The sequence below is a fragment of the Cladosporium halotolerans genome (genome assembly GCF_011745625.1).
Source record: "Cladosporium halotolerans strain TM138-S3 chromosome Unknown Sca1, whole genome shotgun sequence".
Lineage (NCBI taxonomy): Eukaryota > Fungi > Ascomycota > Dothideomycetes > Cladosporiales > Cladosporiaceae > Cladosporium > Cladosporium halotolerans.
Window position 1 is genome coordinate 1,226,937 of NW_027191452.1, and position 25,316 is coordinate 1,252,252.

A 25,316-nucleotide genomic window follows, 5' to 3' on the forward strand; every position below is an offset into this window, starting at 1 on the left:
CGGCGTGTTTGCCCCACAAAGCAAATCGCCTCAGGTATCCTGACTTTGTCTCGTCCCGGCGGCTGCATCCGGCGGCGCGTCCTCGTCTCACGCGCGCGTATCACGATCCGCGCTGACTGATCAGGCACCCAGGCATCCAACGCCTGCCTTCGAGACTTCAACACCTGCAATCACATGGCTTGTATTAAGGATCGCCGCAGATGGGCAAAGTAGCCTTCTGCGCTGAGTAATGATGCGGCGGCTCAACAACACTCACCATTCGCCCCCGGCAACATGGTGACCAAAGTCCTCTGCGTGGCTGAGAAGCCCTCGATCGCAAAGGCAGTGGCCAATCACCTTTCTGGAGGGACGGCGCAGACAGTGAGTAACCATTATTGCCAGGATATCAGGCCATCCACGACTGACACACTCTAGCGTAATGTCGTCAATGCCACCTACAACAAGAACTTTCTATTTCCATTCAATTTCCCAACATGGGGCCAGTGCGACGTGGTCATGACCTCCGTGTCCGGCCATCTGATCAGCCATGATTTCGAACAGAGATTCAAGAAATGGAGCTCGTGCGATCCGTCCGCACTATTCGAAGCCAACATCGAGTCCTTCGTCGAAGACGGCAAAAAGGGCATCGCCAAGAACATCGAAACGCAGGCTCGATCCGCACATTTCCTCTACATCTGGACCGATTGCGATCGCGAGGGCGAGAACATCGGCACTGAGATCCGCGATATTGCGTGCAAAGGCAACTCGCGACTGAACCAGCCGGGAAAGACTGTCCGCGCTCGATTCTCAAACATCGAGCGTGCGCATATCATGAACGCTGCGCTTCATCCCATTGCTTTAGACGAAGCGCAAGCGAACGCTGTCGCCTCGAGAATCGAACTAGACCTGAGGATTGGTGCCAGCTACACTCGAAACCTCACCCTCAACGTTGCAAACTTCATCAGTCGGCGAAACGGCAGCGATGATAAGCCACAGGTCATTAGCTATGGAAGCTGTCAGTTTCCCACACTAGGTTTTGTCGTCGAACGATATTTCCGCGTCCGCAACTTCGTTCCCGAGGACTTCTGGAGTATCAAGGTCATGCGCAAGAAGGATGGCATCGACGTGCGATTCCGGTGGGCCCGGGGTCATCTCTTCGATCGCATGGCCGCGACTATCCTCTTCGAGCGCTGTATTATGGCGAAGAAAGCCCGGGTTACAAAGGTTCAAACGAAGCCCACAAGCAAATGGAAACCTCTTCCTCTCACCACCGTGGAGCTGCAGAAATGCGGCAGTCGTTTCCTGCGCATGGACAGTCAGCGCGTCATGCAAGTCGCAGAAGCGCTCTACCAGAAAGGCTGGATCAGCTACCCGCGTACGGAGACCGATCAATTCGACCGGGGCATGGACCTCCAGGCAGTGGTGCGGAAGCAAACACAAGGCCAGACCCAATGGACGCAGCACGCTCAAGGGCTCATGAATGGCGAGTTCTCACAGCCTCGCAACGGCCGCAACAACGACAAAGCACATCCGCCCATCCACCCCGTCAACTTCGTCAACCCAACCACCCTCAATCAGGAAGAACAGCGCGTGCACGAGTTCGTCGTGCGCCGCTTCCTGGCCTGCTGCAGCAAAGACGCCCAGGGCTCCAAGACCGATATCAGCATCCAGTACGGGCCGGAGACCTTCAACACGTCCGGCCTCATCGTCCTCGAGCGCAACTACTTGGAAGTCTACCCGTACGACAAGTGGACGAGCAGTCAGGACCTCCCTGAGTTCCGGGAAGGAGAGGTCTTCGAGCCCACAGAAGCTAATCTGCATGAAGGCCAGACGAGCCCGCCGGGCTACTTGACTGAACCGGAGTTGATTGGCCTTATGGACGCAAATGGGATCGGCACAGATGCGACAATGGCAGAACATATTGCGAAAATCAAAGAACGGAAGTATGTTGATACGAGGCCGCGAGGTCGCCGACCGAGGCAAGAAGACGACGATGAGGATGAAGAAGCCGAAGTTGAAATTGCGGACGAGGAGCCCGAGCGTGGCGCCGCGCGTGGTAGAGGTCGTGGGCGTGGGCGCGGGAGAGCGCGAGGCCGAGGAGGCGCTGCGGGTGCTGCTCGTGGTGCCACTACCGGCGTACAGGAGTTCATTCCGACCACTTTGGGCGTAGCTCTCGTGGAGGGCTATGAGAATATGGGGTTCGAAACGAGTCTGACCAAGCCATTCCTGCGGAAGGAAGTAAGTTGCTTCGTTTCCCTTCGACATGAGAGACTTCTGCTGACAATTGCTTAGATGGAACTAAGGATGAAAGCCATCTGCGAGGGCCGTAAGAACAAGCGCGAGGTCATCCAAGAGAGTCTTGACCAGTATCGTGATGTGTATCTTCGTGTCCAGCAGCAGCTTCCCGTACTCCATGCTGTAAGTTTCTGATGACGCCGAAGTACGTTTCAATTGACTAACGAAGCATAGGCGGTGCGGAAATACGTCTTCAACGAGAATGGTTGAATGCATTTCACCACTTTCTCGATTGTCGTCAATCTCCAGTACTTTTCAGCTCGCAAAGAGCTAAATGAAGAGCATCGGTGCTCACATAGGCTGGTTCTGTGCACGGCAAGGTTGATCTAGCACAGAAGGCACGTCGATGCTCAGAACTCGCGGTGACTTCCCACGAATGTAGACGACGATGTGGTGCTTCACAGAGAACAATGCCCACAAAAAGTGGCCATCAACCAAATTGCAGAGGAAACGGAGGCTCCGGTCAACTTTAGTTGTTGATTGGCCCATATGTAGCGTGTGATGGGCTAGGTGTTGATGATATATCAAGCATGTGCGATGTCTGGCATACAGATGCAAGACGCAGACTGTTCAATACTACGATGAATCAAGACAATCTGTTGATTCGTGCTTTCTCCAGTAGCTTTGCAATGTCTTCTACGTCCGAGCCACGGGTTGCAACTCGAGTGTTTTCACACGCTTCGATGCAGCTCAGTGACGACGCGAAACTGCGAATCCAAAGCGCAGCGGGGAAACGAAGTCGCACGCCCAACCCCGATCCACGACCCTCGAGCAACCCTGCCTCATGGCGGCACCATTCCCATACACACACTACGCCTGCCCATGCTCGAGCAGCAGCGGGCCCGTCATCTCCAAGCGCGCCTCGCAGCTCGAGCCTGACGAGGACCAGGAGACCTTCAACCCGCACGACCCTCGCGCCGCCTACTCGCTGTACCCGCTCGACCACCTCCTGTTCTGCGACGAGTGCTCGCAGATCCGCTGCCCGAAATGCGTCAACGATGAGATCATAAACTGGTTCTGCCCCAGCTGCCTCTTCGAGGTGCCCAGCAGCGCCGTGCGGAGTGAAAACAACAGGTAAGGATGGTGAGGATCTCTTCGAGCAATCGGATGCCCGTATTTGCGCGCCTGATGCTGATGGATGTGCGCGCAGGTGTTCGCGGAACTGCTACAATTGCCCTTCGTGCTCGTCGCCGCTGCACGTCACGCAGGTGGAGAAGCAGGACGATGGCATGCTCAAGCCTGGCGACGGCAGGACGGGCGACGAAGCGTACTTGCTTTTCTGCCAGTACTGCGACTGGACGACTCTCGATATCGGCGTACAGTTCAGTCGGCCTACGAAGATCACGGAGCAGTTAAACAAAGCTCGCAAAGCGCGGTATACGGTGCAACAGCCAGACTCGGAGGACGCGGACAAAACAGTCTCGAAGCAGTTGCGGAATCACGACGATGCTTTCGACAGACTGAGCGTTTTCTACACGGAGCAAATGGATGAGACCGGCGAATCAGGGAATTCATGGGGAAGCGCATATGGCTCGCCAGCCAATCTGGCCCGCATCATGAGCTTGTACGGAGGATTAACACACGGTGCATTGAAAAAGAGTCGGGAGAAGCCACAGCCCATGCGCGAGGCCGCTGGGGAAGAAGAAGGTCTAGCGACATATTCGCCGAGTGATCAAGATATGGACGAAGAAACGCTTCAAAAAATGCAGACGCGAGGGTGGGACGAAACAGCTTCTGAGGAGCAAGCACTCTCTACTCCAGCGAACTACGGAGCTCGATTCAAAGACGAGCTATGGCCGGCTGCCACAACACTACGTACCAAACGCGGCAAGCGCTGCAGGACGTGTCGCCAGTTCATCATCAGACCAGAGCCCAAGTCCGGAAGCGCACGGTACAGGATTCGCATCATCGCGCACAACAACATCCCCCGACTATCGTTACGGCCATTACATCCCATCGGGCCTGTTCAGAACCCATCGTTCGTGATGAAGAGCGACCACGCATACAAGGACCCGATATTACAACCGCTCTCTGCCCAGCAGTTTGTTCTCACGTTACGAAATCCGATTTTCGAAACCGTGAAGATCAGTCTAGCGACGCCAGCTACGACGCCAGGTCGCGTCGCATCGCGGGTGACGATCCTGTGCCCTTCATTTGAGATTGGACCGGCAGGCGACGTGTGGGACGAAGCGCTCTCCAGCTCGACGAGCACAATACGTCCCAGCGACGGCGGGAGAAGCGCGGCCATGGCATCTCTGACCGGCACCGCTGAGGGAGAGAAGCAGCCCGAGGCCGGCAAGATCTGGGAGAAGACGCGCAACAGCACGTCGGTCATCCTGGAAATCGTCCCGGGATCTCTCAGGCCGACCTCTTCGATCGGGCTGAGAGACGATGAGGTGAAGGAGACGGTGGAAGAGGCTGAAGACGATGATGTGCTGGAAATCCCTATTTACGTGCGCGCTGAGTGGACTGTGGATGTACATGGTGAGAAGGGAGGCGAGAAAGAGCCCAAGGAGTTGGGCTATTGGTGCGTCCTCGGTGTTGGACGGATCGCTGCGTGAGGGGTCCACTCTGCCGTAGCATTCCACGAATACACATGGTGTATTCGAGCAACTCGCAATGGAATTGTTCACCAATATTTAGATCATTGCCCTACTTCTGGCTTGATCTTGCTCATTGAAATAACAACTGCTCGGAACACACGTTGTCCGGACGCTTGCAATCCACTTGCACATCAATAGCATCGGTGATTCCGGTCTTTGGTCCCGCATATGCACTGAAAAGCCAGCCCCGCGTACGTCATGCCTGTTGTGCCGTGGAAACATCATCGCCTAGTCATGGAATAAACAGGACATGCATTAGTTTTCGCCTATTCTGACACTTAAACCCTGCTCCTAAGAAGCATCCATGCATAACCAACGACGTTCTTTCGCATAGAATGGCAGAAACATCGCTTTCCCCCGCGCAGTCCGCCGCGCTCTTCGACATCCTCACCCACCGCGAGACCTACCGCGAGATCGAAGACTTCAAGCAGCCAGGCGCGATTCACAAATATGGCCCGCCCTTCCAGGACGACAAGGGCAAAACCACCTCGCCCATCCTGCAAACGCTCCTCTCGAAATTCATCCTCCCGCTGCCCGGGCTGCGAAACGTGTCCGTGGAGTTCTGGAAAGTGCGCGTGACCGACATCATCGACGAGCTGAGCAAGGCGGAACTCAGCGAGAGCTTCGACAAGGGCATTCTTGGTATCAGAAAGACGCTCGCGACCGCCATCAGCGCGCTGATCGAATACCCGGCGAAAGCATGTCTGGGCGGGCTGCCTGAAGATAAAGAGAGGAAGCCTGGGTCGAGGAAGCAGGAATATGATGTCAAGAACCCCGATGATGTCCTGAACGCATGGCAGGATTGCCTGCAGGCGATCGTGTACGGCAATCTGATCGATGAGCTGTTCCAAAAGGCGGCGGAGACGGACGACTTGACACAGCATGCCTCGCTGGTGCAAGGCATGCATGAGTTTGTGCTTGTAAAGTAGGTACGGCCGCCGGCATTGCTGAGCTGGTACTGGGCTCGTGGGAGTCTTTGCTGATTTCATTCGCCAGCATTGCATCGATCATGCACTACACACTGGTGCTATCTCCGGAAGGACCGAATTTGCTGCGCATGATTCAAAACGTGCATGGAATGCTGCCCTACAGCGTGATTCGGCAGACATTGAAGGTTGGAAATGTTGCGACTATGATCAGTGGTGTCATGCGGATCATACTCGCGAAGGTTAGCGTGAGTGCGGTTACGAACTGGATTGGACTGAGCTCTGGTGCCGATGAGGGCATGAACCTTTTGCAACAGTAAGCATATTCCTAATGGCATGTTGCTGTGTGACTTGCTGACTTGACCTCAGGATTATCTCACAAGTCCTTGGTTGGGAGAAGAGGGAGCTCAAGAGCCGCATTGCTAAGATCGAGAAGGGCAAAGACGCTCCGCCTAAAGGCGTGTTGAATGAGATCAACACCTGGGTCAAGGATCGACCTCGAGAGGAGCATGACGAGTGCCGCAGGCAGAGTAAGGAGCAGGGTCGTTCTATCATCACTGTGATACTGTCACTATCATCAGAGTCGGCTGAGCTACCGGAGAAACAGCACGCCAGGGCCCTTGAATATCTATCGCTCTCGCTTGGAGTACGAGACCGACAAGAGATCGTGCGGGTACTCTGCCAGCGTAACCCAGATCACCTCACAGCGGCCATACGAGATGGTGTGGATGCTTATACGCCCATGATCCGCGACGTACACCAGGCCGTCAACCTGAGCGATACTTTGTGGGACTTTGAGCGCTTCGTCACCGACATGCTCAAGATCAGCAAGCCGCAAGGCAAGAAGGGCGAGGAGAAGCCGCCCTCGGTCGAAGATTTCGTCGACCTCCTCCACAGGCACCAAACCAGTAGCCACAAGTTCCTGCACCAGGTGGCGAAGAACAGCAAGCCTTTGATGGAAACATGGAGGCAGTACGTGCACAAAGCTGCTTCGCAATTCAACGCCAATGAGAAGCCGCCCGAGAGCGCTTCGGTCGTCCCCGATTCTGTGGCAAGCGGCGGTGCCCGCGAGAAGATGGAAGAAGCGTACTCCAAGCTCGGAAAGGAGGATCAACAGGCCGTCAAATCCGAGCTCGAAGCCTACGACAAGTATTTGAAAGACTTGCACACCGCATCGGCAGCCCGAATCAGCGCTGTCATTAAGAAATCGCACTCGACGCCTTATGGTCCTGGCGCGTACCTGGCGCGCTGGCAGCAGCTCATGGACTCCACGCCTGTCACGCCCGACAAGCCTAAGGGCCCTGTTCGCTACGGTGGCAGCCGGAGTGTCAAGGAGGCTGGAAGGAAAGATATCGACGGCGAAGAATCAGGCTTCGTTAACGAGGATGAGGCGGAGAAGGTCGTTGATGAGAGGACGCCTGAAATGCCGAACATTGAGAAGACGGTAGAAATGCTGGGTGAGAGGTTTAGAGAGATCCTCATTGGCGGTTAGACTACACATGTAAATATGTCATATAAGACTACGTAACTTTCACTGGTTGATCCTTGCCGTAATGCCAAAGAGAGACTCGTGCATACCTTCCTCCAAAGTCGTAAATGTCCTGGCCTTGACCAAAGATCAGGCGGGAGAAAAGGGAAGGCAGAGATCTCACCAAGATTCACGTGTTCATGGCAGATGCAAGCTGAGTGATCGTGAATCCTGCGGGACCGGCAAACCTCCAGGCGTCAAGATTCCTAAGTACTATCAACGCTTGAGCAAAACCAACATGGCCATCAACGATTCAGAGGTGCGATGGTGCCTCATAACAGGAGTTTCGGCCGGCGGATTGGGTGACGCTCTGACAACTGAGCTTCTAAAAAGGCCTGGCTTCCATGTCATTGCCACTGGTCTTGAGCTTGGCCATCTCGACTATCTCGAGGACTCTGCGAATCTTGCCAAAATGCAGCTTGACGTGACATCTGCCTCGTCTATATCTGCCGCTGTACAGAACATCATCGACCTCACTGGCGGCCGCCTGCACTATCTCGTCAACAATGCTGGCTATGGATTCATGATGCCGCTACTGGACGCCGGAATGGAAGCAGTGCGGCACAACTTCGAGGTCAACGTCTTTGGGTTACTCGCAGTGACACAAGCTTTCTTCCCACTGTTGAAAGAGGCGCAGGGCACGGTCGTGAACCAGTGCTCGATTGCTTCATTGCCGCCGGGCAGACAGCCATATATTGGCACCTACTGCGCGACCAAAGCGGCCGTGGCGAGCCTGAACGACACAATGAGGCTAGAGTTTGCACCTTTCGGTGTCAAAGTCATTTGCCTGGTCACGGGGGATGTGAAGACAGGCTTCTGGACACATACACCAGCAGCGAAAAGCGGTCTACCTTCGTCCTCGCCGTATGATCAGATTCGTTCCCATGTTGAAACGATGATGCGAGGAGACAGTAATCCACCTGGCCAACATTCGCGAGAAAGGTGGGCGTCAGCAGTCGTCGGTGACCTCTTGGAATCACGGCCAAATCGGTTTATACGACGCGGTTTTCTCGCGTGGACTATGTATCTGGCCACTCTGCTGCTTCCGATATTCTTGATCGATTGGATCTTCACCAAGGCAGCGAAATTGGGAGAATTGAAGCGTAATCTGGACAGTTCGAAGAAGAAACGATAGTCGATTACAGGAATTAGTTGTTTACTTGCGCATCTTCTTGTCCATGCGGCGCTTCTTGATATCGAATGCGTCGCCAATGCCATCACCGCGCGGCCCATCCTCCGTGGCCCTGCGCTTGCGGCTCTTGTCAAGCGCAGAGTCCTTGCCCTTCTTCCTCGTAAGGTCTCCGATTCTGTCCAAGCTCTCACCAAGGCCCTTCCATTCCTCTCCACCGTAGTTGGCACGATCCTTCTGCTTGTACTTCGCCAGCTCTTTCTTGCTCTCCTTCGGTAGACGCACGAGGTTTGTCTCTTCGTAATTGCGCCTCTCCGCTTCTCTTGCCATCGCTTTTGCGTTCTTCGTAGTGCGGCCACCTGCGACAACATTGCTGCCGATACTGGGCTGAGCCACAGGGTTTGCAGAGAGCTCGTTGGTAATGTACTCGTCGACGGTAGAGTTGTGTCCGGGTCTGGCCGCGCGCTTCTCTCGCTGTTCGGTGGTGGGCATAGCAGTCGCTGAGATGCGCGGGGGGCGGTAGACACCGTCTTCATTCTTCCTCGAGTAGCGTCCAACCTTCTCTTGCTCTTCCTCTGCTTGCGGAGCGGCGAAAGCAGCCGGGTTCGGACGGTAGGACAGCTCGTCAATATCATCACCCGCGGACTCTGCGCTCTCGTCGTCAGAGCCGTCCTCTGAGTCGTCGCTAGAATCTTCCTCAGCCTTCGCACGACCGTTTGTGGCAAGCTGAGACTTTTGGTTTGCTGCGCGGTCCTCATCCTCGGCCGCCTTGACGACCTTGTCCACTTGGTATTTGATGCGCTGCTCCAAAGGCCGAACGCCACGGTCAAGGTAGACTCTGTGCTCAACCAGCTTTTTTGTGAGTGTTTCGCTCAGCGCACTGGTCTCATCCGAGTTTTCGCCATCTTTGATGCCTCGCAGAACATTCAAATTACGCAAAGCCAGAGTCTGGAGGTAGGCCAGGAAGATCTCATTCTTCGCATCCAATAGAGTAATTCCATTCTCCGGCGGTAAAAGGCTTGCGGAGTCAGGCAACCCGCTCGTGGCAGCCGCAGCAGATGCTGTAAAGCTGGACAGGACGTCCTTGAGCGATGCGGCCGCCATTTTGCGTGGTGGGTCTGGTAGACGTGCAAGTTCGAGGCTGCTTCACATGAAAACCCTCGGAAATTCTTCGACGATCGGCGGTCGGACGATTTTTGACCGAGGGACGCGCTTCGTCGACTTTTGGCATCTAGGCTCTCGGTCGCGTCTGCCAGCACGGTGACCGTGCGCACCGCACCTCCAACTGAGTATCGCCCACCACTGATGATTGAAGCAGCGCCAGCACTATCTCTCAGCAATGGTAATGGGAAGTCTCAAACTGCTGGTTATGCGCCACATCACTTGAGACATAATCAACCGCACTGCACTCACTCCGACAGTCTGGCAACGAGCCGCATCAACTTGATCGACCAACGTTGTCGATCAATAGCGTAGCATAGCTCTGGCGATCGCTCGACGGGACAATTGTCATCGCAATGCCACCAGTCAGAGTTCTCTCTATCTTTGATTGCCAATCCGACGGCGACTCGGCGAGATGGCCAACTCCCGACAAAGGTCTCACTCGTAACGACGAGCACTTTCTTGACAAAGTCGCAAACGAGAGGTGGGCAAAGGACCGCAGCGAGGCGGATCTTGGTGGGCCGCCGTCAATCGCCACATGGCGCCTCAACAGACTCCCATCCGGTTTTGCTGGGTTCGAGAAGGGCAGAACTGGCTCCGCACATATCGACAGATTCGTGTACGGTCATCAGCGAGGCGCCTTCAGATCCATCAATGAGTTCTATCCGCACTTCAAGCATTTGATGGACAACGGCGGGCCCATCGGCTGCCAGTGCAAGCTATGCAGCGCGCAACCGAAGCGTCCTGGCCAGAGTCGCCGGACGAGTGTTAGTAACGGCATTCGAAGTGTTAGTCCCACTCGAAGATCCAGTCAATTGACGTCGTCAAACCCACCACCATCTTCTGCGCCACATCGACTACAACCTGCTCATTCAGCGTCCATTTCACAAGCCCGGCCAATCGGTCTTGATCTTATGCCGCACGGCCGCTTACCATCTCCATCACCGCCTCGATCGCCGAGGCAGCAATTTGATGAAGAAAGCACGCCAGACGTCTTCCGTGACATGCTAGACAGCCTGGTCAATGCGGAAGCTGGGACTGTTGTCGATCAGAAGGTAAGTGAGCCGTCATCGCCAGACTGGCAGGTAGGCCACGGCATTCTGGAAGCGTCGCTCGATGACTGGCGAAACATTCCGCGCTTTGTTCCGCGTACTGGCGAAGTTGTCTTATTTGCACGCGATGTCAGTCCGAATGAGGTGCTAGGATGGGATAGCGCAGAACTCACTTGGCGTAAGTTTGACTCAAAGGCAGGGAAGATGCTCGCGAGGCCTAGATGGGAAGCGGGTGTGGTCACCCAGATGCCTTTACAACCAGTTGGCGGAAACGACTTAGCCTCGACGCCGGATTCAAAGAGCAACGTCGCGATCTCTGGCTTCAGACTCGAACCGCTGGCTAAACCTGGAAGCTCAGACAAGCAAATATCCAAGCAGCATCGCTATGTCCCTCTCCATGGGATAAGACCATTGGTCTATTGGCGTGACTGCCTGAGCGATCTACCTGAGTCTGAATGGCACGAAACAGTAAGGGATGCTTTAGCGACGAGCAACACTTTCTCTCTCGTTGGTAGGGACAGGTTCACAGGTGACCTCAAGGGACTATCCGGGCCAGAAGCAACGATATATTGCAACGGCGCTTACATCGGCTCCGAGTTGATTCTGACGGGCGACACCGTGAGGCTTCTTCCCAACCCAGATGAACAGAAGCCCAGCGAAGCGACAGACGCCATGATCATAACCTCAATCAAATTGCGAATTGTGAAGATCGGCGACGCCGGGAACGATGACTGGGATGACAGCTATCCGTACACAATATGCTTACATGTTAGCGGCAAAGCCTTAACTCTTGACCGCAAGAGAAGCTTCGACGGGCTCGGGAAAGTACCTATTCTCCCGGGCTCTAGGTTCTTGCCTCCGGGAGTTGAGGGTTATGGCCAGTGGTATCATATGGCCGACCCAAAAAGAACCAGGGCACGCCTCGAGGTACCGTTCACTCGGGTTCTTGGCCGCGTGCATGAGAACATTGCTATGGACACATGGTTCCACGCGTACGCGTCTTCGGAAGCGTCCATCAAGCCTATGCCAAAACCGGCTCCCCCTGCATCCGATATTAGACGCGGCTTGTCCGGCCTCCTAGAAGCCCGCGATTATGCGGTCAACGAAGACTCTCGCATCGACAGAAATGCGGGCAAGTCATGGTTCTGGGCAGACACTCGCGTCGAAGCACTGGATCTTCACGAGGTGAATAATCGCTTCGTGGGGGTCAAAGACGAGACCAGGACTCCCAAACAGATGGCGGAATGGAGAAAAGTGCTCAAAGCGCTTGGTGGAGGGAAAAGCGGTCTTGCTGATTACCACGCTGCTATCAAAAGACGAGAAGCGGAGACCAGGAAGGAGAGAGAGGGCCTGACGGCGGGAAGTTATGGTATGGTTGGAGCAGCTGTGACTGTGCCGGTCGGGACGAGTGGGAGCGGAACCGATGTCGATGGGGAGGCACAAGTTTCTGGAGGCAGGGACGACTTGGAAGTGATGGAGGTCGATGAAGATGAAAGCGCCGATATCCATGATGTGGCGCGGAAGGCAGGCTTGGACGATACCATAGAACTGTCAAGTGACGAGTGAAGCTTCCAAAATTGCAAGCAGCGAATCTGTTGCTTGAACAGCAAGATAGTCTGTGGTAACTTGAACTTCAACTTGTCAGAGCATGACGAAGCATAGCCAAAAGGAAAGTGCTACGTGCAATCGAGCCTTTCGTGGCGCGTTGCATGATCGTTGGACGGCATTGATGATTATTCTATTGTGTATGCGATTCTAGGCATTCGACACACGATGCACCTCATCCATCCTGGCTTTCCAACCTTCGGCGCTCAAAGACAATATCCAGTGCTCGCTTGACGTCTGGATTATTCCTCATGGTGTTCCGATGAGCCATTCTTTGATGCTTCCCCTGAGAGGCTTCATCGCAGGGTCATCATTTGCAAACGGCGCTAGCTCCAACCCCATCAATCTCGTGATTTCCTGATCGGTGGCCCTAGACAGCATTTCTAAACGATCAATTTGCTGAGAAGACACCACTGTTCCATCTGATGCCGCTGGCTGTGGGCCTTTCAACAAGGGTCCAAGTTGCGCCATGGCGATGAAGAAAGTGACAGCAATTTTTCGAAGTAACTCCAGCATTTGGAAAGGGAGATAGGGCGGCCGAAGACTGGTATTGATCAGGATGGGGTTGATCATCCTGCTAAGCGTTGTCGGAAACTGCGTCCGAGTCATAACATAAAGCTCGATCATGAACAAGGAAGCCATCACCAGATATCGCCAGAACTTGCCGGTTTGGAGCTGGCCAAAGACACTCAGAAGGACCAATACTGCGCCGGTGCCGATATAGTAGCCACCCGTGTTCTGGACTCCAGTCATGATGTAGTCGCGAATCGTCTTTGCTTGCTGCCACTGCAGGATCTGGGGACCAAAGCGGTCGTATGCGAACCGTTTGGTAGGATCAATCAGAGTGTCTTTAGCCAGCAGCAAGCGTACATAAATCGATTCGACGGTCGAGCGATCTGGGCCGGAAGCTTTGTCTGGGTGAAATTGAACGGTCCTGTGGTCTGGTCAGATGGTATTGACTGATGAACGGTGCCGTTTTACACTTACAATCGCCTAAACCGACTCTGGACCGCCCTCTCTGAAACATCATGAGCGACCCCCAGGTCTTGGTAGAAATCGCCCGCTACCTGCAGCTGATAGTCTGCCTCATATACGGTGTACAGAAGATAAGAGAGAATCACACAGATGTGGATCCGTCTTCTGTCGCGAACGAAGCGTGGCGACCCAGGTGCCGGTTTGGGGTCCCCAGCACGAATCAATATTGCGTACAACGCAGTTTGCACGTAGCCTGTTACAAGCTGCGAGCTTGTCAGTGTCTAGTCGTCTCGAATGATGTTAAAGTGTGAGACAATACCCCAGGCAAGAAATACCATCCCGCCAGCGAGAGCAGGCCGCTCGCCGACATTTTCCTGAATCGGTCTCTATGGAAAGCTATTCGTAACTTCCATCGACGTTCTTTGGCCGATGAAAGCTAAACCGCTGGTCAATTGTTTACGTGCGCTTGCTGCTACAATGAACAGAGGCAATGCAAGGGACCAGGTGTCGTGCGTCGTGTCAGAAGTCGTGGTCGGGTGGACTTTTTCGCCGGCTTCTCCAAGTTGCAGCTCTCGCTTTTGGCTTCGGCAACTTTTTGCGACGAGCTTGCGACAAGCAGCTTGCGAACATGTCCACTGAGAACATGTCGCCCGCCTCAAAAGACAGTGCGGAAAAGATGTCGAAGAAACGAAGAAGAGAAGAAGAGCTGGCTCAAAGCAAAGACGCGAAGCCCGCGCCCGAAACCGAGTCTACCCCGGCGAAAAAGCAGAAGAAATCGAAGAAGGATCGTGATGCCGCTGTCAAGAAGGAGCCCACAGAAGAGTCAGTCGAAGTAGCGACACCGGCCAAGGAAAAGAAAAAGAAGAAGAGAAAGGGCACGGAAACGCAGGCCGACGAAGCAGATGCGAAGCCAGCAGCATCTGGAGAGAATTCCGACAACGGCCAGGAACCGCCTGCGAATGTGGAAGACGAGACGTCGAAGAAATCGAGAAAGAGACAGAAGGACAGTCAGAACGATGTCGCAGAAAGCAATGGCACCGAGGAGAGCAAACTCATCGTTTCCGAGACCGCAACTACCATCACTGCTATCGACAACAAGCAATTACAGTCTAGTCCGCCTTTTGTGCAACAGACGACATCGTTCTATCTGGCCCTGTCACCAATTGCTCATGACTTTCCACTGGATGGACTTTGCGCTGAGCACATATCGCCTCTCCTTCTCACATACTACCCTCCTATGAAGGGCATCGTACTGTCTTACAGCGACCCGCGACTTTCTGAGGCGCCGGAGAAGCGTGGAGTCCAGATAAAGAAGGAAAAGCGATCAAAAACGGTGCTCGGTCGAAGTGTTGACGAGTATGCTGTCACCTACGTCTGGCTTACTGTGGAATTCCTACTTTTCAAGCCGCAGCGAGGCACTGTGCTGGAGGGCTATGTCAACCTGCAGAACGAAAGTATTCTCGGTTTGATTTGCTACAACTACTTTAATGCCGGCATTGAGCGTTCGCGGATACCAAAGGATTGGCAGTGGGTGGAAGACGAGGCTGCAGAGGTGGATGGGGAGATGACAAGGAAGGGTCGCCGTGAGGCAGCCGGACATTATGTGAACGCAGACGGCAACAAGGTCGAAGGCAAGATTGTCTTCAAAGTCAAGGATTTCGAAGCCACGGCTGGCGCAGAGACCGGAAGTGGAAGTATCAACATTTACGGCACACTGCTGACCGAAAGTGATGACACGAAGGTCGATGAGGAAGTTAAGCAAAAGAGCGCGGCAAGAGGAAGGCCGTCGCGAAGATAAGAGGGGCGCATTGCCTGCCTCTATTTGTGTGCTCTTTATTGCGAGCGCTGTCTGTACCATTTAGCGGTTCAAAGTGTAATGATTTCTCCGGCCAATCTCACCGTCATCTTAAACTGACTTATGGCTTCCCTACAACGATGGATTGTGCATCCCTAAGGTCGGAGTTGTGGTCGTGCTGTCGCTAATTGATGATGCCGGTTATTCTTCGGCCCGACGTCTGAGATCTAATCGATAAGCCACGCGCCCAATTTTTTGCCGATCGCTGGCGCGCTTTCACATGAACTTCGAGCTTCGGCGATCCAAACATTACCAACCGCAACTGTGCCCCGACAGCAAGAAAACAATGACCACTCCGCTGCCACACGAGAGAGTCTTGCGTCACTTGTAGTACAAGATGCGTCTCCGTCTCCGCATTGAGCGCAACGGGCTGCCCACTGTCAGCACGCTCTGGCCGGTCACCGATCCACCGCAAAAGAAAACTATCGCCCAGTTCATCGAAGCTGTCAACCAAGCCTTTCCGCTAGAAGGCGACAGATGGGGTCTTGAGGACTATATTGTCACTGTTGCTGATTTTGAGTGTCTCCATTACCACTACGTCAGCGATGTTTGCAAAGACGACGAGGAGGTAGTCGTGCGACCGCTCACATATGCGGAGGTCAGGTCGAGGACTTTGACAGGGAGAAGCCAGATCAGCAGCGATGGGAAGAAGCTCACAGACGGCATAGCTTTCGGGAAGCCACTCTTGAAAGCGCCCGTCAGGCCTGAGGTCATGATTCCGCCGAGAAAGAGGAAGCGAGCCACCGCAGATGAAGATGACGGAGGGAAAAAGAAAGTGAGGTTCATCACAAACGGAGATGCTGAAGTGCACATTGAGTGCATACCTCCTGGAGGCCACAAGATGACCATGGCGCCTGAGCGCGATGAACATCAGGAAGATGAAGACGGAGGTTTCGAGCTTGGCGATGATGGCAAGTGCCACTGCCACACATCGTCCGATGCAGAGAATGGATTTGCCGGTGTTGCCTGGCATCCTGCCGACTCTGAACCCAGCGACTCTGATTCAAGCGACTCTTGTTCAGGCGACCCTGATTCAAGCGACTCTGATTCAAGCGACTCCGATTCAAGCGACTCTGATTCAAGCGAAAGTACGGACAGTTCGAGTGACTCCTCTAGTGACGAGTCCAGCCACAACTCAAGTCACGTGTCAATGCCAAGGCCAACGAGCGCCGCCCTCAGTACAGGCGCGACAGCCAATGCAGTGGGTGGAGGTGAGGCGGGGAGCGCGCTTCCGGCGTCGCATTGTCAACAATCAGCGGTTGCCACGCCTCTTCCCTCCCTCCCACACGCAGGCAAAATGAAGACGCAAAAGCGAAACGCAAGACGACGCGAATCCAAGAAACTCGCTTACCTCAAAGGCCAAGGCATTCTTGCACAAGACGCAGATTTCACTACTCTACGTGAATGGGAAGAGGCGCAATATTCGACCGAGTATCTTCTTCCAAACCACGAACGCGGTGACTCTGACCCTACTTCCACCGCGACATTGGACGACGCCGACGAAAACGGCAGCCCAGAGAACGAAACAGAATCTGGTTTTGAAGCAACAGGGCAAAATCTACAGCAATCAGCTCGGTCTGACGACATCATGCTCAACAGTAGGGGCGAGTGGATTCCGGAAGAGGATTTCGACGAAGGCCCCGAAGTACAGAGCAACAAACTCGAAGCCCGCAAGGCAGCCTTGATGGGTCGTCTCCACCAGCAGAACATGGAAGGCATGGCCGCTAACGAACGCGGCCAAGGGCCTGTGGCTGGTCGCCGTGGAGTGAACGTGGCCGGCGCAGAGCGTCTCCTCTACGGCTCTCTAGGTGTGCGTACCCCTCAATCCCAGGAGCAGAGGGAAGCCGTGCAGAGGACACTCGCTGCGCGTCTGGGTACCGCAGCCCCGAAACGCAAGTCTGATTCCCAGGACGAGGAATTGGCTGTCCCAGAAGAAGAAGAAGAAGCCGAAGACATTGACTGGCATGAGCATATCGAACTTCTTGCCATCGAGTGCTGCGACGAAGGCGTTCAGCTCGCCACGCCTCCTTTCCCATTCCATCAGCACTGGGACCCTCAGTACCCCAAAAAGGAAAACCAGAACACGCGCGCCTACACAAACGCTCCACGCAAGCGCAGAAGAAGAAATAGACGTGCGATCGAGAGTGCGAATGCGCAGACATACGACAACAACAATGAAGGGTACGGCGATGCGCTCGATTACGACGATGACGGTGCGGACGAGGGCGCGTACATGGTTTCATACGACATGTATGACGATGAAGACTACGACGATGCGCTCGATTACGACGATGACGGCGCGGTCGAAGGCGCGTACACGGAGACATACGACACGTACAACAAGGACGGCTACGGCGATGCGCTCGATTGGGACGGTGACGGCACCGCATACGATCACGGATACTGGGAAGGTTTCGGAGACGAAGAGGACCCCGCCGCGCAACAGCTCCTTGATGAAGCAACCGCGGCAGCACCAGTCGACGACTTCCCCGCTCTGCCGCAAGACTTTTCCAGCCTCAAAGCCATGACTAGCGAAGACGCGCAAGTCGGCGATTTCGTGACATTCACGGAACTCGTACTCTCTACTGCAACCAATTGGCAGCCCGAAATGCTGAGGCGGACTGTGCAGCTTCTGGAGAAGGAAGGCGACGTCTGGACGATGAAGCTCGCTTTGAGGGACTTGGCGCCAAAGGAGTATGACGACCAAGGAGACAGGGTCTACGGGAAATTTGACATGGCGCCGTTGAATGGCGAAGAGGAACTCTCGGAGGAGGAAGAGAGGCTCAAAGTGGCTTCCTTCGCTGAACTCAACGACGCCAGACTGCTGCAAAGGGCAGAAATCAAGGAATGATGAGCGTTGCTGCGCTTCGGAACATCAGCTTTCCGCTGACCTGAATCACACCAAATTGGTAAAGGGCAGAAGAAGGCGAGGAACAACGATTGCTTTGCTTTGGGAAATTAGCTGATCGTTGACACGAATGCCGCCAAACTGCTGGAAAGGGGCAGAAGAGGGCGAGGAACAATGATTGCTTTGCTTTGGAAAATTAGCTGACCGTTGACACGAATGCCGCCAAACTGCTGAAAAGGGCAGAAGAAGGCGAGAAACAATGAGCGTTGCTCTTACTTTCTTTTCTTTGGAAGGCTGGCGGTTCATACCTTCAGGACTGAGGTTACCCTTAATTGGCTCTGTGAATAAGTCCGTAGGCAGAAAATGAGGTGATGAAAACATTGGCACAGCTTTCGTGATCTGATACTTTACAGTGTACTAGCTATTCTAAACGTCTGCGTAGGCTTCGTGAGACTCGTGCCCGGGGACGTCTCGTCGGAAGCGAGGCCAAGCATGGTGACAAGAGCTCGGTCGTGTAGTTGCCTGTCTTTGCCTCCCCTGTGCGCGAGCTGGCCGACGGCGTTTGGGAACGCCGGGAAAGCGATCGAGAAGTCACCGCATGGTTGTGGTCAGATCACTCGGACGCGTTCATTCTATGGGCGTAAACTTGCGGCCTTGCAGCGCGCAATGGTCCTAAGCCCATCGCCCTGGGAAGGCCTCCTTCTCTCAAACGCGGCCTTGCCGGGATCCAGCTTGCCGGGATTCAACAATTACCACCACAAACTTACATCGACGACGATGACTGTATCGGTGGAATGAGACTCGATGCCTCTCAAACGGGTACCAAGTGACAGCCGAGCATGCCTCTTCCACCCCAGTCCCGCCTGGGTGTCAGCTGCAGCTGAACGGTTTGCGAATCGCGTAGAACCTTCACTATGATCGTGTGGTTCTCGTTCTGTTGTACCACCTGAGCGACCCTGCTCAACCGCTCGTGGTTCGTCCAGTCCACATAGCCGAACCTGGTCACCTTGTCCCCTGCTTTCATGCCTGCCGTATCCGCCGGGCTGTCTTGTACCACAGTATTCACCCTCGCGAAAGGAGGCTCAATTGCAGATGATGCGGACTGAGTAGCAGCTGAAGCTGGCCCCGGAACTCCAACACCCACCGATGCGACTCGGGTCGGATTCGCAGCTGGCAACGACTCCGCGCTTTTTCCCGCCGCAAAATGCTCGTGAACCGCCTTTTCCACCTTCGTCATGAGCGACTTATGATCGTTCCGGAGCCGAATGATCCTTGCCCTGGTCGTGCGTATTTGGGCGACGTCAATATCGGCGCGCGGGAAGCCGTCGAAGGTCGTCAGGCCGGTGTTCATGTTTACGCCATGCTACAGGGGTTGTCAGCCCATGATTGCGTATGCCCGCCGATTTGAAGGACTCACGGAGTCGAGGACCGAGCCCAGAGCCGAAAGCTCAGCTTCCAGGTTGTCTTTCCGAGCGATCAGCTCTTGCAGTGATTGCTTTCCATGGGTGCCATTTGTGGTTTGTTGCGAACTTGGTCCAGCAGCTACTGTCGGGGCGTGAAGGTCATCCATTCTGAGGCCCATGTAATCGATTCCCTTTGGATCGCAAGTGCGAATGAGGTATGGTGTCCAGCTTATGTGACGCAGAGCCAGACCCCAGGCATCGAGAACAGGCGCAATGCGCTGATGCTCGGAGTTGCCTCAGGCGCGAGTGTTAGCGGGGCGGGGTGGCGAGGTTGTTGAAACAAGGTGCGGCTCTCGCCTCTCGCCCCGCAAAGCCTGAGGCTGTTTGCAGGTCTTCTCCCTTCGTCAGACAGCTGCTGGATTCCGAACATCATGCTGTCTTTCCAGAGCTGCTGCGTGGGTGCCGAGGCCACCGTTTCCGCGTGGTCCGCGGAGACTCGACGGATGTAGTTCATCAATCACCAGGGGAAGGATACCACAACTACCGCCAACCCCTCCCCGGCAACGGCACGTACATCTCGTCGCTGCGTTGCCTGATCCAGCTTACCCGCGTCACGCTCATGACGAAGTGTGACGTGAATTGTCAACCGCTCCGCGATGTCCGCCACTCCTCCTGCACCACGCCGCCAAATACGATCGCCATCATTGGCTGCTTGGTACTCGATCGGAAGATTTCATTTCTGGGTCGTGCTGCAAGGCCCCGCAAACGGTGGTTTTGCGCTCGAATGCACGAGCTATGCCGGCTTGCCACGCGAAACAAGCCCATGTCGAGTGGTGCTTCTGGCAAGCTTTGTCGATGGCAGAAGTCATCGGCTCTCATGCAATTGGCTGTTGCCCGTGTCGGCACTGCATCGTAGAGCACTCCACCTTGTCATCGCTGGTGGCGGTCACCACTGACCGCGCTCTGACGCTAACGCGGTAGGTTCACATATATACTATGTAGGTGGGACTCTCACGTCTTCTTACGCTTTCCCATCTCTCTTGCATACTCTACCAACATGTCTTTGTCAAACGGTCTGGAGAAGCTTGGCCTCAATGGCGCCTCCGGCGACAAGAAGGCTGCCGACCTTCAGAAGAACACTGTCGATTACCATGCACCCGAGAACAGGATCACTACCGACTTTGGCGTGAAGCAGGCCAACACGGATGACTGGCTCAAGGTCGCTACGGAAGATCATACCGGCCCGCAGCTGCTGGAAGATCACATGGGTCGTGAGAAGATCCATCGCTTCGACCACGAACGTATCCCAGAGCGTGTCGTCCACGCCCGTGGCGCGGGTGCATTCGGTAACTTCAAGATGCACAAGAGCTTGGAGAAGTACACATGCGCGAAGGTTCTCACGGACACATCTCGTTCCACCCCGGTCTTCGAGCGATTCTCGACTGTACTTGGTAGCCGTGGCAGTGCCGACACCGTTCGTGACACCCGCGGTTTCGCCCTGAAGTTCTACACGGAGGAGGGCAACTGGGATATTGTTGGCAACAACATTCCTGTGTTCTTCATTCAGGATGCCATCAAGTTCCCTGATGTCATCCACGCAGGCAAGCCTGAGCCGCACAACGAGGTGCCCCAGGCGCAGACAGGTCAGTATTATACTTTCGCAACCACAATTCACGTGGAAAGTCGAGCCTTTCAACATACTGACAATGTCAATAGCACACAACAACTTTTGGGACTTCCAGTACCTACACACCGAGGCTACGCACATGTTCATGTGGACGAACTCCGACCGCGGCATCCCGCGATCATACCGCATGATGCAGGGATTCGGTGTGAACACTTATACGCTGTACAATGCCAACAAGGAGCGCTTCCTTGTCAAGTTCCATTTCAAGCCTCAGCTTGGCGTTCACAGCTTTGTCTGGGACGAGGCCCTGAAGCTTGCTGGCCAGGACCCCGACTTCCACCGTAAGGATCTGTACGAGGCCATTGACAACGGCCTGTTCCCCAAGTGGGACTTCGGTGTCCAAGTCATCCCTGAGGGCGACCAGGACAAGTTCGAATTCGACCCTCTGGATGCCACCAAGGTTTGGCCCGAGGAGCTCATTCCTATCGAGTACGTTGGTGAGCTCGAGCTGAACAGGAACGTCGACGAGTACTTCACCGAGACTGAGCAAGTGGCTTTCTGTACCGGCCACATCGTTCCTGGCATTGGCTTCTCCGACGACCCTCTGCTGCAAGGCCGCAACTTCTCCTACTCCGACACGCAGCTGAGCCGTCTTGGAACCAACTGGCAGGAGCTGCCCATCAATAGACCCGTCTGCCCGGTCATGAACCAGAACCGTGACGGTGCCATGCGTCACAGAATTACAAAGGGTCAAGTCAACTACTGGCCCAACCGCTTCGAGGCGACTCCGCCTGCTAAGGTCGAAGAGGGTGCCTACGAGGACATCCCCACCAAGGTCGAAGGCATGAAGACCCGTCTGCGTTCCAAGAAGTTCAGAGAGCACTACAACCAGGCGCAGCTCTTCTACAACTCCCTGGCGCCGCATGAGAAGGCCCACTTGGCTGCCTCTCTCGCTTTCGAGCTTGACCACTGCGACGACCCCTGGGTCTACAACAAGATGTCTGAGCGCCTCACAGACATCGATCTCGGCCTCGCGCAGCAGGTGGCTGAGCTTGTCGGCGCTGACGAGATCCCTCAGAAGGAAGGCCGTCCCAACCACGGCAAGAAGGCCAAGGGTCTCAGCCAGGCCGACTTCATGCCCGAGAACCCTACCATCGAGTCCCGCCGTGTCGCCATCATCATCGCCGACGGCTACGACCCCGTTGCCTACAACGCCATTCTCGGAGCTCTCAAGGGTGCAAAGGCACTCCCGTACACCATTGGCCCCCGCCGCACGGCCATCTACGCCGCCGGAGAGGACAAGAACAGCGGTGCCAAGGGCGTCAAGCCCGACCACCACCTCGAGGGCATGCGCAGCACCATGTTCGACTCCGTCTTTATCCCTGGCGGCCAGCAGTCGATCGAGACGCTGCGCAAGATGGGCCGCGCCGTCCAGTGGGTTCGCGAGGCGTACGGCCACCTCAAGGCCATCGGCGCCACCGGCGAGGCCGTCGACCTCGTCAAGTACGCCTGCGAGATCCCCGGCATGGACTTCTCGACCTCGGCCGACGTTGTCAACAGCTACGGCGTCGTCACGGTCGGCAAGGTGCAGCCCGAGAGCTTCAAGGAGGGCCTGCAGATGGTCAAGGGCGCGAAGGACTTCCTCGACAACTACACCTACGAAATCTCGCAGCACAAGAACTGGCAGCGCGAGCTCGACGGGCTGTCTATCCAGGTTGCTTACTAGATAATGCGTTTGCTCGCTGCGAGTGCTTTGTCGCGTAGATGTATTTCGCTTGTGATACCAAGAATGAATGAATGTTACGATCTTAGAAATCTTTGAACTCGGTCCGCGTGAATCATGCCATTTATCTGTCGTTTCTTCGTGGGTAATATCATCCTTCAAATCCCATCGTGCGAGATCGTACAAGCTTCAACTCCCAACACATCCAAGCCCATCACAGCAACAGTCCATATCAAGGCCTTTGCACGTTTGTCTGCTTTCCTCCCGCATCACACATCTCCCTGGCCAACCTTCCATGCGAACGCATCGGCTACTCAGACCCGATCCGCTGCGATGCTGGCTCTTTCCATTCAATCGGCGCTTAACTTTAGATACGAGTTCGTAGAAGCCGAAGAAGCGTCACTGTCGGCTCGGGGTCTGTTGAACGGTACCTCGATCCCGGTCGCCGACGGAGCATTGGTCAAAGTTGGCGATGATGGAGACTGGGCGGACGCGTCGGAAGGCACTTGGCTGGGTCGGGGAGGAGACAGCGGGAGAAAGTTTGATGGCTTCTCGCTCGTCGGGGAAGACATGGTAGTTGTGTATCTGGCGACACTACGCGATTCGCTACGGTTCAATGCGCGGAGGCAGCTTTGGTGGATAGGCTTTCTGGAGTACTATGGAGGTCGAAGCGAAGGCGGCATCTGTCCTGTCTTCTGACGGCTGCTTTCGACGGACGCAGACATCTTTTTGTAAGCGCTCCCTTCCGGCCGTCCGCGTACTTACCGTAGGGAATAAGGCGAGTAGGGAATAAATCTGGCGTTGGATGTGTTGTCCGTCACGCGCTGTGCGCGCTGCTGCTTCTGAGCTGCGAACCAGCGCCCAATGGAGTGATCACAGCTCGCGATGCGTGTAGAAGTGACGAGAATCGATCGGGCGGGCGTCTATATGTCGGTGATGTCGCCCAATCGGCGCCGAGGGCAGTGGAGCTCCAGAGCAAAGCTGTCCAGCAAGCGCCACACCCGCTCGCCCTCACGTGGACTGCTCCTTTACACCTAGCTCCATGTGTGAATCGGGGCTTGTGGGTCTGCGCTCACTACCTACTCTACTGCTCGTGGTGGGCGCCCAGTCGAGGCCTAGAGAGCATGTTGTGATCGACACGCACTTCACTTGATACCTATGCTCAAAACGGCGTATTGGCAATGAGTCGAGGGCAGCAGACGGAACCCGGTGCGATGCGCTGGCGAACCGGATTCGCTTGATCGTCTGCAAGTTCTCCTTGTGGCATGGCTTGCGTTCAGTTTTGCTAGGCTCGTGATAAACGCGTCTAGTTCTGTTCATTTACCATGATGTCGGTGTCAACTCCGGACAAGCGGCCGAGGTGGGCCGGCACCAGGCACAGTAGCGGCGGTAGCTTCAGTTCGCGCTCATGGTGTGTTTACTGTCGCGATTACGTTCGCGATCGCTGCCATCCGTCCGGATTCACGGATCGTGGGCCGTGTGGAAGTCTGCCGCTTCACTGTCACACCATGTCTTTGCGTTGTTCTGCCAGCTTGACGGACGATGTGAACACCCTCGTGACTTCCACCTGACGCGTGCGCCCTTCCACGATGGCCGGCGCCGCGCTGTCTTTTCAATATGGAAGTTCACGTGACAGTGGCACGGATGATCCCATGGATGTCACGGCCCGGGTGTGTGTGTGTAAACGCTACACCTTGAGCGGCGTGGGCAGCGGCTCGCGACGACAGGGAAGATCGCGTCGACTTACCTGGTCACCGCGGCCGACCCTGCGAACCACGCGAGACGCCATGGCCACGAAGCCCTCGTTCCTGTCAAGCTCCAGTGGGATGCGAGCGGATGTGGCACTAGCGGGAGTTGGAGTTCCTCCCTGACCAGGGCTCGCAGATCGGTGCACTTGTCAGAGTGCTCGTCTTCGGCCGTCTTCATGACTGCGTGTCTTCCATGCGCACGCCTACATACGCATGCCACAGTTGCCGGGCGATCCTGACAACGCGCAGCACCGCGCCGCTGTGCAACGGTCCGATATGGCAGGAGTTGCGGTCAACGAGCAGTGCTTTACCCGCAAGCAGCAGACCGCCTCCTGAACCATTTCGCCTGGCTGGTCACCCACCGGCCACCGCATGCTCTTTTGACAGCTGGACACAGACGCGCGCGACACGTTTTTTGCAGGCGTCAGGGTCCGGGGTGGCAGGATGCGCTGCCAGGGCCTGCCCCACCTCTTCCGGGGCCTGCATCCTTGATTAGAGCACCGAAGTTTGCATGTCGGCCATCATGGCAATGCGCGCCCTGCGACTGGCGCAGACGATAGCCTCGACTTGCCACGCCGTGTGCTCTCGCGCACTAGACTCATGTGATGCTCGCATTTCCCTCGGAGCCGCAGTGCTTGGCCTAGCCCTCCAGCACGGATGGATAACGGCCTTCGCCTTGCATGCTTTCCTCCGTCTGCAGAGTGGGCTGCCACGCCGTCGAGTGCCGACGTACGTTGCTGGGATATGCCGCGATTGGCTGGTCGGCTACCGCCTAAGGGCCTCCCACGGCCGTAGCCCGCAGGCAGGACGGCGAATAGGCGCTGTACTGTACGGCTCGCCGTGAGCTCGACGTTTCACT

At 55.4% G+C, this 25,316-nt stretch overlaps 11 protein-coding genes across 11 annotated transcripts; 8 read left to right on the forward strand and 3 right to left on the reverse strand.

The window, feature by feature from the left end:
- Positions 1-70: 70 nt before the first annotated feature.
- WHR41_00451 (uncharacterized protein) lies at positions 71-2,881 on the forward strand. The gene is made up of 4 exons (XM_069369057.1): positions 71-360; positions 415-2,217; positions 2,272-2,397; positions 2,449-2,881. The coding sequence occupies exons 1-4, from the start codon at positions 274-276 to the stop codon at positions 2,482-2,484; spliced, it is 2,052 nt and encodes a 683-aa protein (XP_069234257.1). The 5' UTR covers positions 71-273; the 3' UTR covers positions 2,485-2,881.
- Positions 2,882-3,034: 153 nt separating this feature from the next.
- Positions 3,035-4,835, forward strand: WHR41_00452 (uncharacterized protein; the record flags this gene model as incomplete). The annotated part of the gene is made up of 2 exons (XM_069369058.1): positions 3,035-3,348; positions 3,425-4,835. Exons 1-2 carry the CDS (start codon positions 3,059-3,061, stop codon positions 4,833-4,835), a joined length of 1,701 nt encoding a protein of 566 aa, XP_069234221.1. The 5' UTR covers positions 3,035-3,058.
- A 377-nt stretch (positions 4,836-5,212) lies between these two features.
- WHR41_00453 (uncharacterized protein) lies at positions 5,213-7,345 on the forward strand (the record flags this gene model as incomplete). Its single annotated transcript, XM_069369059.1, has 3 exons — positions 5,213-5,802; positions 5,874-6,119; positions 6,173-7,345. 3 exons carry the CDS (start codon positions 5,213-5,215, stop codon positions 7,293-7,295), a joined length of 1,959 nt encoding a protein of 652 aa, XP_069234217.1. The 3' UTR covers positions 7,296-7,345.
- A 224-nt stretch (positions 7,346-7,569) lies between these two features.
- Positions 7,570-8,466, forward strand: WHR41_00454 (uncharacterized protein; the record flags this gene model as incomplete). Its single annotated transcript, XM_069369060.1, has 1 exon — positions 7,570-8,466. One exon carries the CDS (start codon positions 7,570-7,572, stop codon positions 8,464-8,466), a length of 897 nt encoding a protein of 298 aa, XP_069234223.1.
- Positions 8,467-8,487: 21 nt separating this feature from the next.
- WHR41_00455 (uncharacterized protein) lies at positions 8,488-9,564 on the reverse strand (the record flags this gene model as incomplete). The annotated part of the gene is made up of 1 exon (XM_069369061.1): positions 8,488-9,564. One exon carries the CDS (start codon positions 9,562-9,564, stop codon positions 8,488-8,490), a length of 1,077 nt encoding a protein of 358 aa, XP_069234222.1.
- A 413-nt stretch (positions 9,565-9,977) lies between these two features.
- WHR41_00456 (uncharacterized protein) lies at positions 9,978-12,239 on the forward strand (the record flags this gene model as incomplete). The annotated part of the gene is made up of 1 exon (XM_069369062.1): positions 9,978-12,239. The coding sequence occupies one exon, from the start codon at positions 9,978-9,980 to the stop codon at positions 12,237-12,239; it is 2,262 nt and encodes a 753-aa protein (XP_069234224.1).
- A 144-nt stretch (positions 12,240-12,383) lies between these two features.
- On the reverse strand, positions 12,384-13,672 carry WHR41_00457 (uncharacterized protein). The gene is made up of 3 exons (XM_069369063.1): positions 13,573-13,672; positions 13,266-13,516; positions 12,384-13,212 (listed from the first exon to the last, which is right to left on the reverse strand). The coding sequence occupies exons 1-3, from the start codon at positions 13,621-13,623 to the stop codon at positions 12,528-12,530; spliced, it is 987 nt and encodes a 328-aa protein (XP_069234142.1). The 5' UTR covers positions 13,624-13,672; the 3' UTR covers positions 12,384-12,527.
- A 209-nt stretch (positions 13,673-13,881) lies between these two features.
- WHR41_00458 (uncharacterized protein) lies at positions 13,882-15,051 on the forward strand (the record flags this gene model as incomplete). Its single annotated transcript, XM_069369064.1, has 1 exon — positions 13,882-15,051. One exon carries the CDS (start codon positions 13,882-13,884, stop codon positions 15,049-15,051), a length of 1,170 nt encoding a protein of 389 aa, XP_069234255.1.
- A 394-nt stretch (positions 15,052-15,445) lies between these two features.
- WHR41_00459 (uncharacterized protein) lies at positions 15,446-17,959 on the forward strand (the record flags this gene model as incomplete). Its single annotated transcript, XM_069369065.1, has 1 exon — positions 15,446-17,959. One exon carries the CDS (start codon positions 15,446-15,448, stop codon positions 17,957-17,959), a length of 2,514 nt encoding a protein of 837 aa, XP_069234254.1.
- A 387-nt stretch (positions 17,960-18,346) lies between these two features.
- On the reverse strand, positions 18,347-19,849 carry WHR41_00460 (uncharacterized protein). Its single transcript, XM_069369066.1, has 2 exons — positions 19,374-19,849; positions 18,347-19,319 (listed from the first exon to the last, which is right to left on the reverse strand). Exons 1-2 carry the CDS (start codon positions 19,536-19,538, stop codon positions 18,768-18,770), a joined length of 717 nt encoding a protein of 238 aa, XP_069233934.1. The 5' UTR covers positions 19,539-19,849; the 3' UTR covers positions 18,347-18,767.
- A 488-nt stretch (positions 19,850-20,337) lies between these two features.
- Positions 20,338-22,801, forward strand: WHR41_00461 (uncharacterized protein). The gene is made up of 2 exons (XM_069369067.1): positions 20,338-21,002; positions 21,076-22,801. The coding sequence occupies exons 1-2, from the start codon at positions 20,417-20,419 to the stop codon at positions 22,710-22,712; spliced, it is 2,223 nt and encodes a 740-aa protein (XP_069233935.1). The 5' UTR covers positions 20,338-20,416; the 3' UTR covers positions 22,713-22,801.
- Positions 22,802-25,316: the final 2,515 nt, after the last annotated feature.

Coding starts and splice junctions, on each gene's coding strand:
- WHR41_00457 (XM_069369063.1), bottom strand. CDS start 13,623: ATGTCGGCGAGCGGCCTGCTCTCGCTGGCGGGATGGTATTTCTTGCCT. Junction 13,517..13,572: donor GATGGTATTTCTTGCCTGGG/GTATTGTCTCAC, acceptor ACAAGCTCGCAG/CTTGTAACAGGCTACGTGCA. Junction 13,213..13,265: donor CAGAGTCGGTTTAGGCGATT/GTAAGTGTAAAA, acceptor ACCAGACCACAG/GACCGTTCAATTTCACCCAG.
- WHR41_00461 (XM_069369067.1), top strand. CDS start 20,417: ATGTCTTTGTCAAACGGTCTGGAGAAGCTTGGCCTCAATGGCGCCTCC. Junction 21,003..21,075: donor GGTGCCCCAGGCGCAGACAG/GTCAGTATTATA, acceptor CAATGTCAATAG/CACACAACAACTTTTGGGAC.
- WHR41_00460 (XM_069369066.1), bottom strand. CDS start 19,538: ATGGGCCTCAGAATGGATGACCTTCACGCCCCGACAGTAGCTGCTGGA. Junction 19,320..19,373: donor TGGGCTCGGTCCTCGACTCC/GTGAGTCCTTCA, acceptor CAACCCCTGTAG/CATGGCGTAAACATGAACAC.
- WHR41_00451 (XM_069369057.1), top strand. CDS start 274: ATGGTGACCAAAGTCCTCTGCGTGGCTGAGAAGCCCTCGATCGCAAAG. Junction 361..414: donor CTGGAGGGACGGCGCAGACA/GTGAGTAACCAT, acceptor GACACACTCTAG/CGTAATGTCGTCAATGCCAC. Junction 2,398..2,448: donor AGCTTCCCGTACTCCATGCT/GTAAGTTTCTGA, acceptor AACGAAGCATAG/GCGGTGCGGAAATACGTCTT.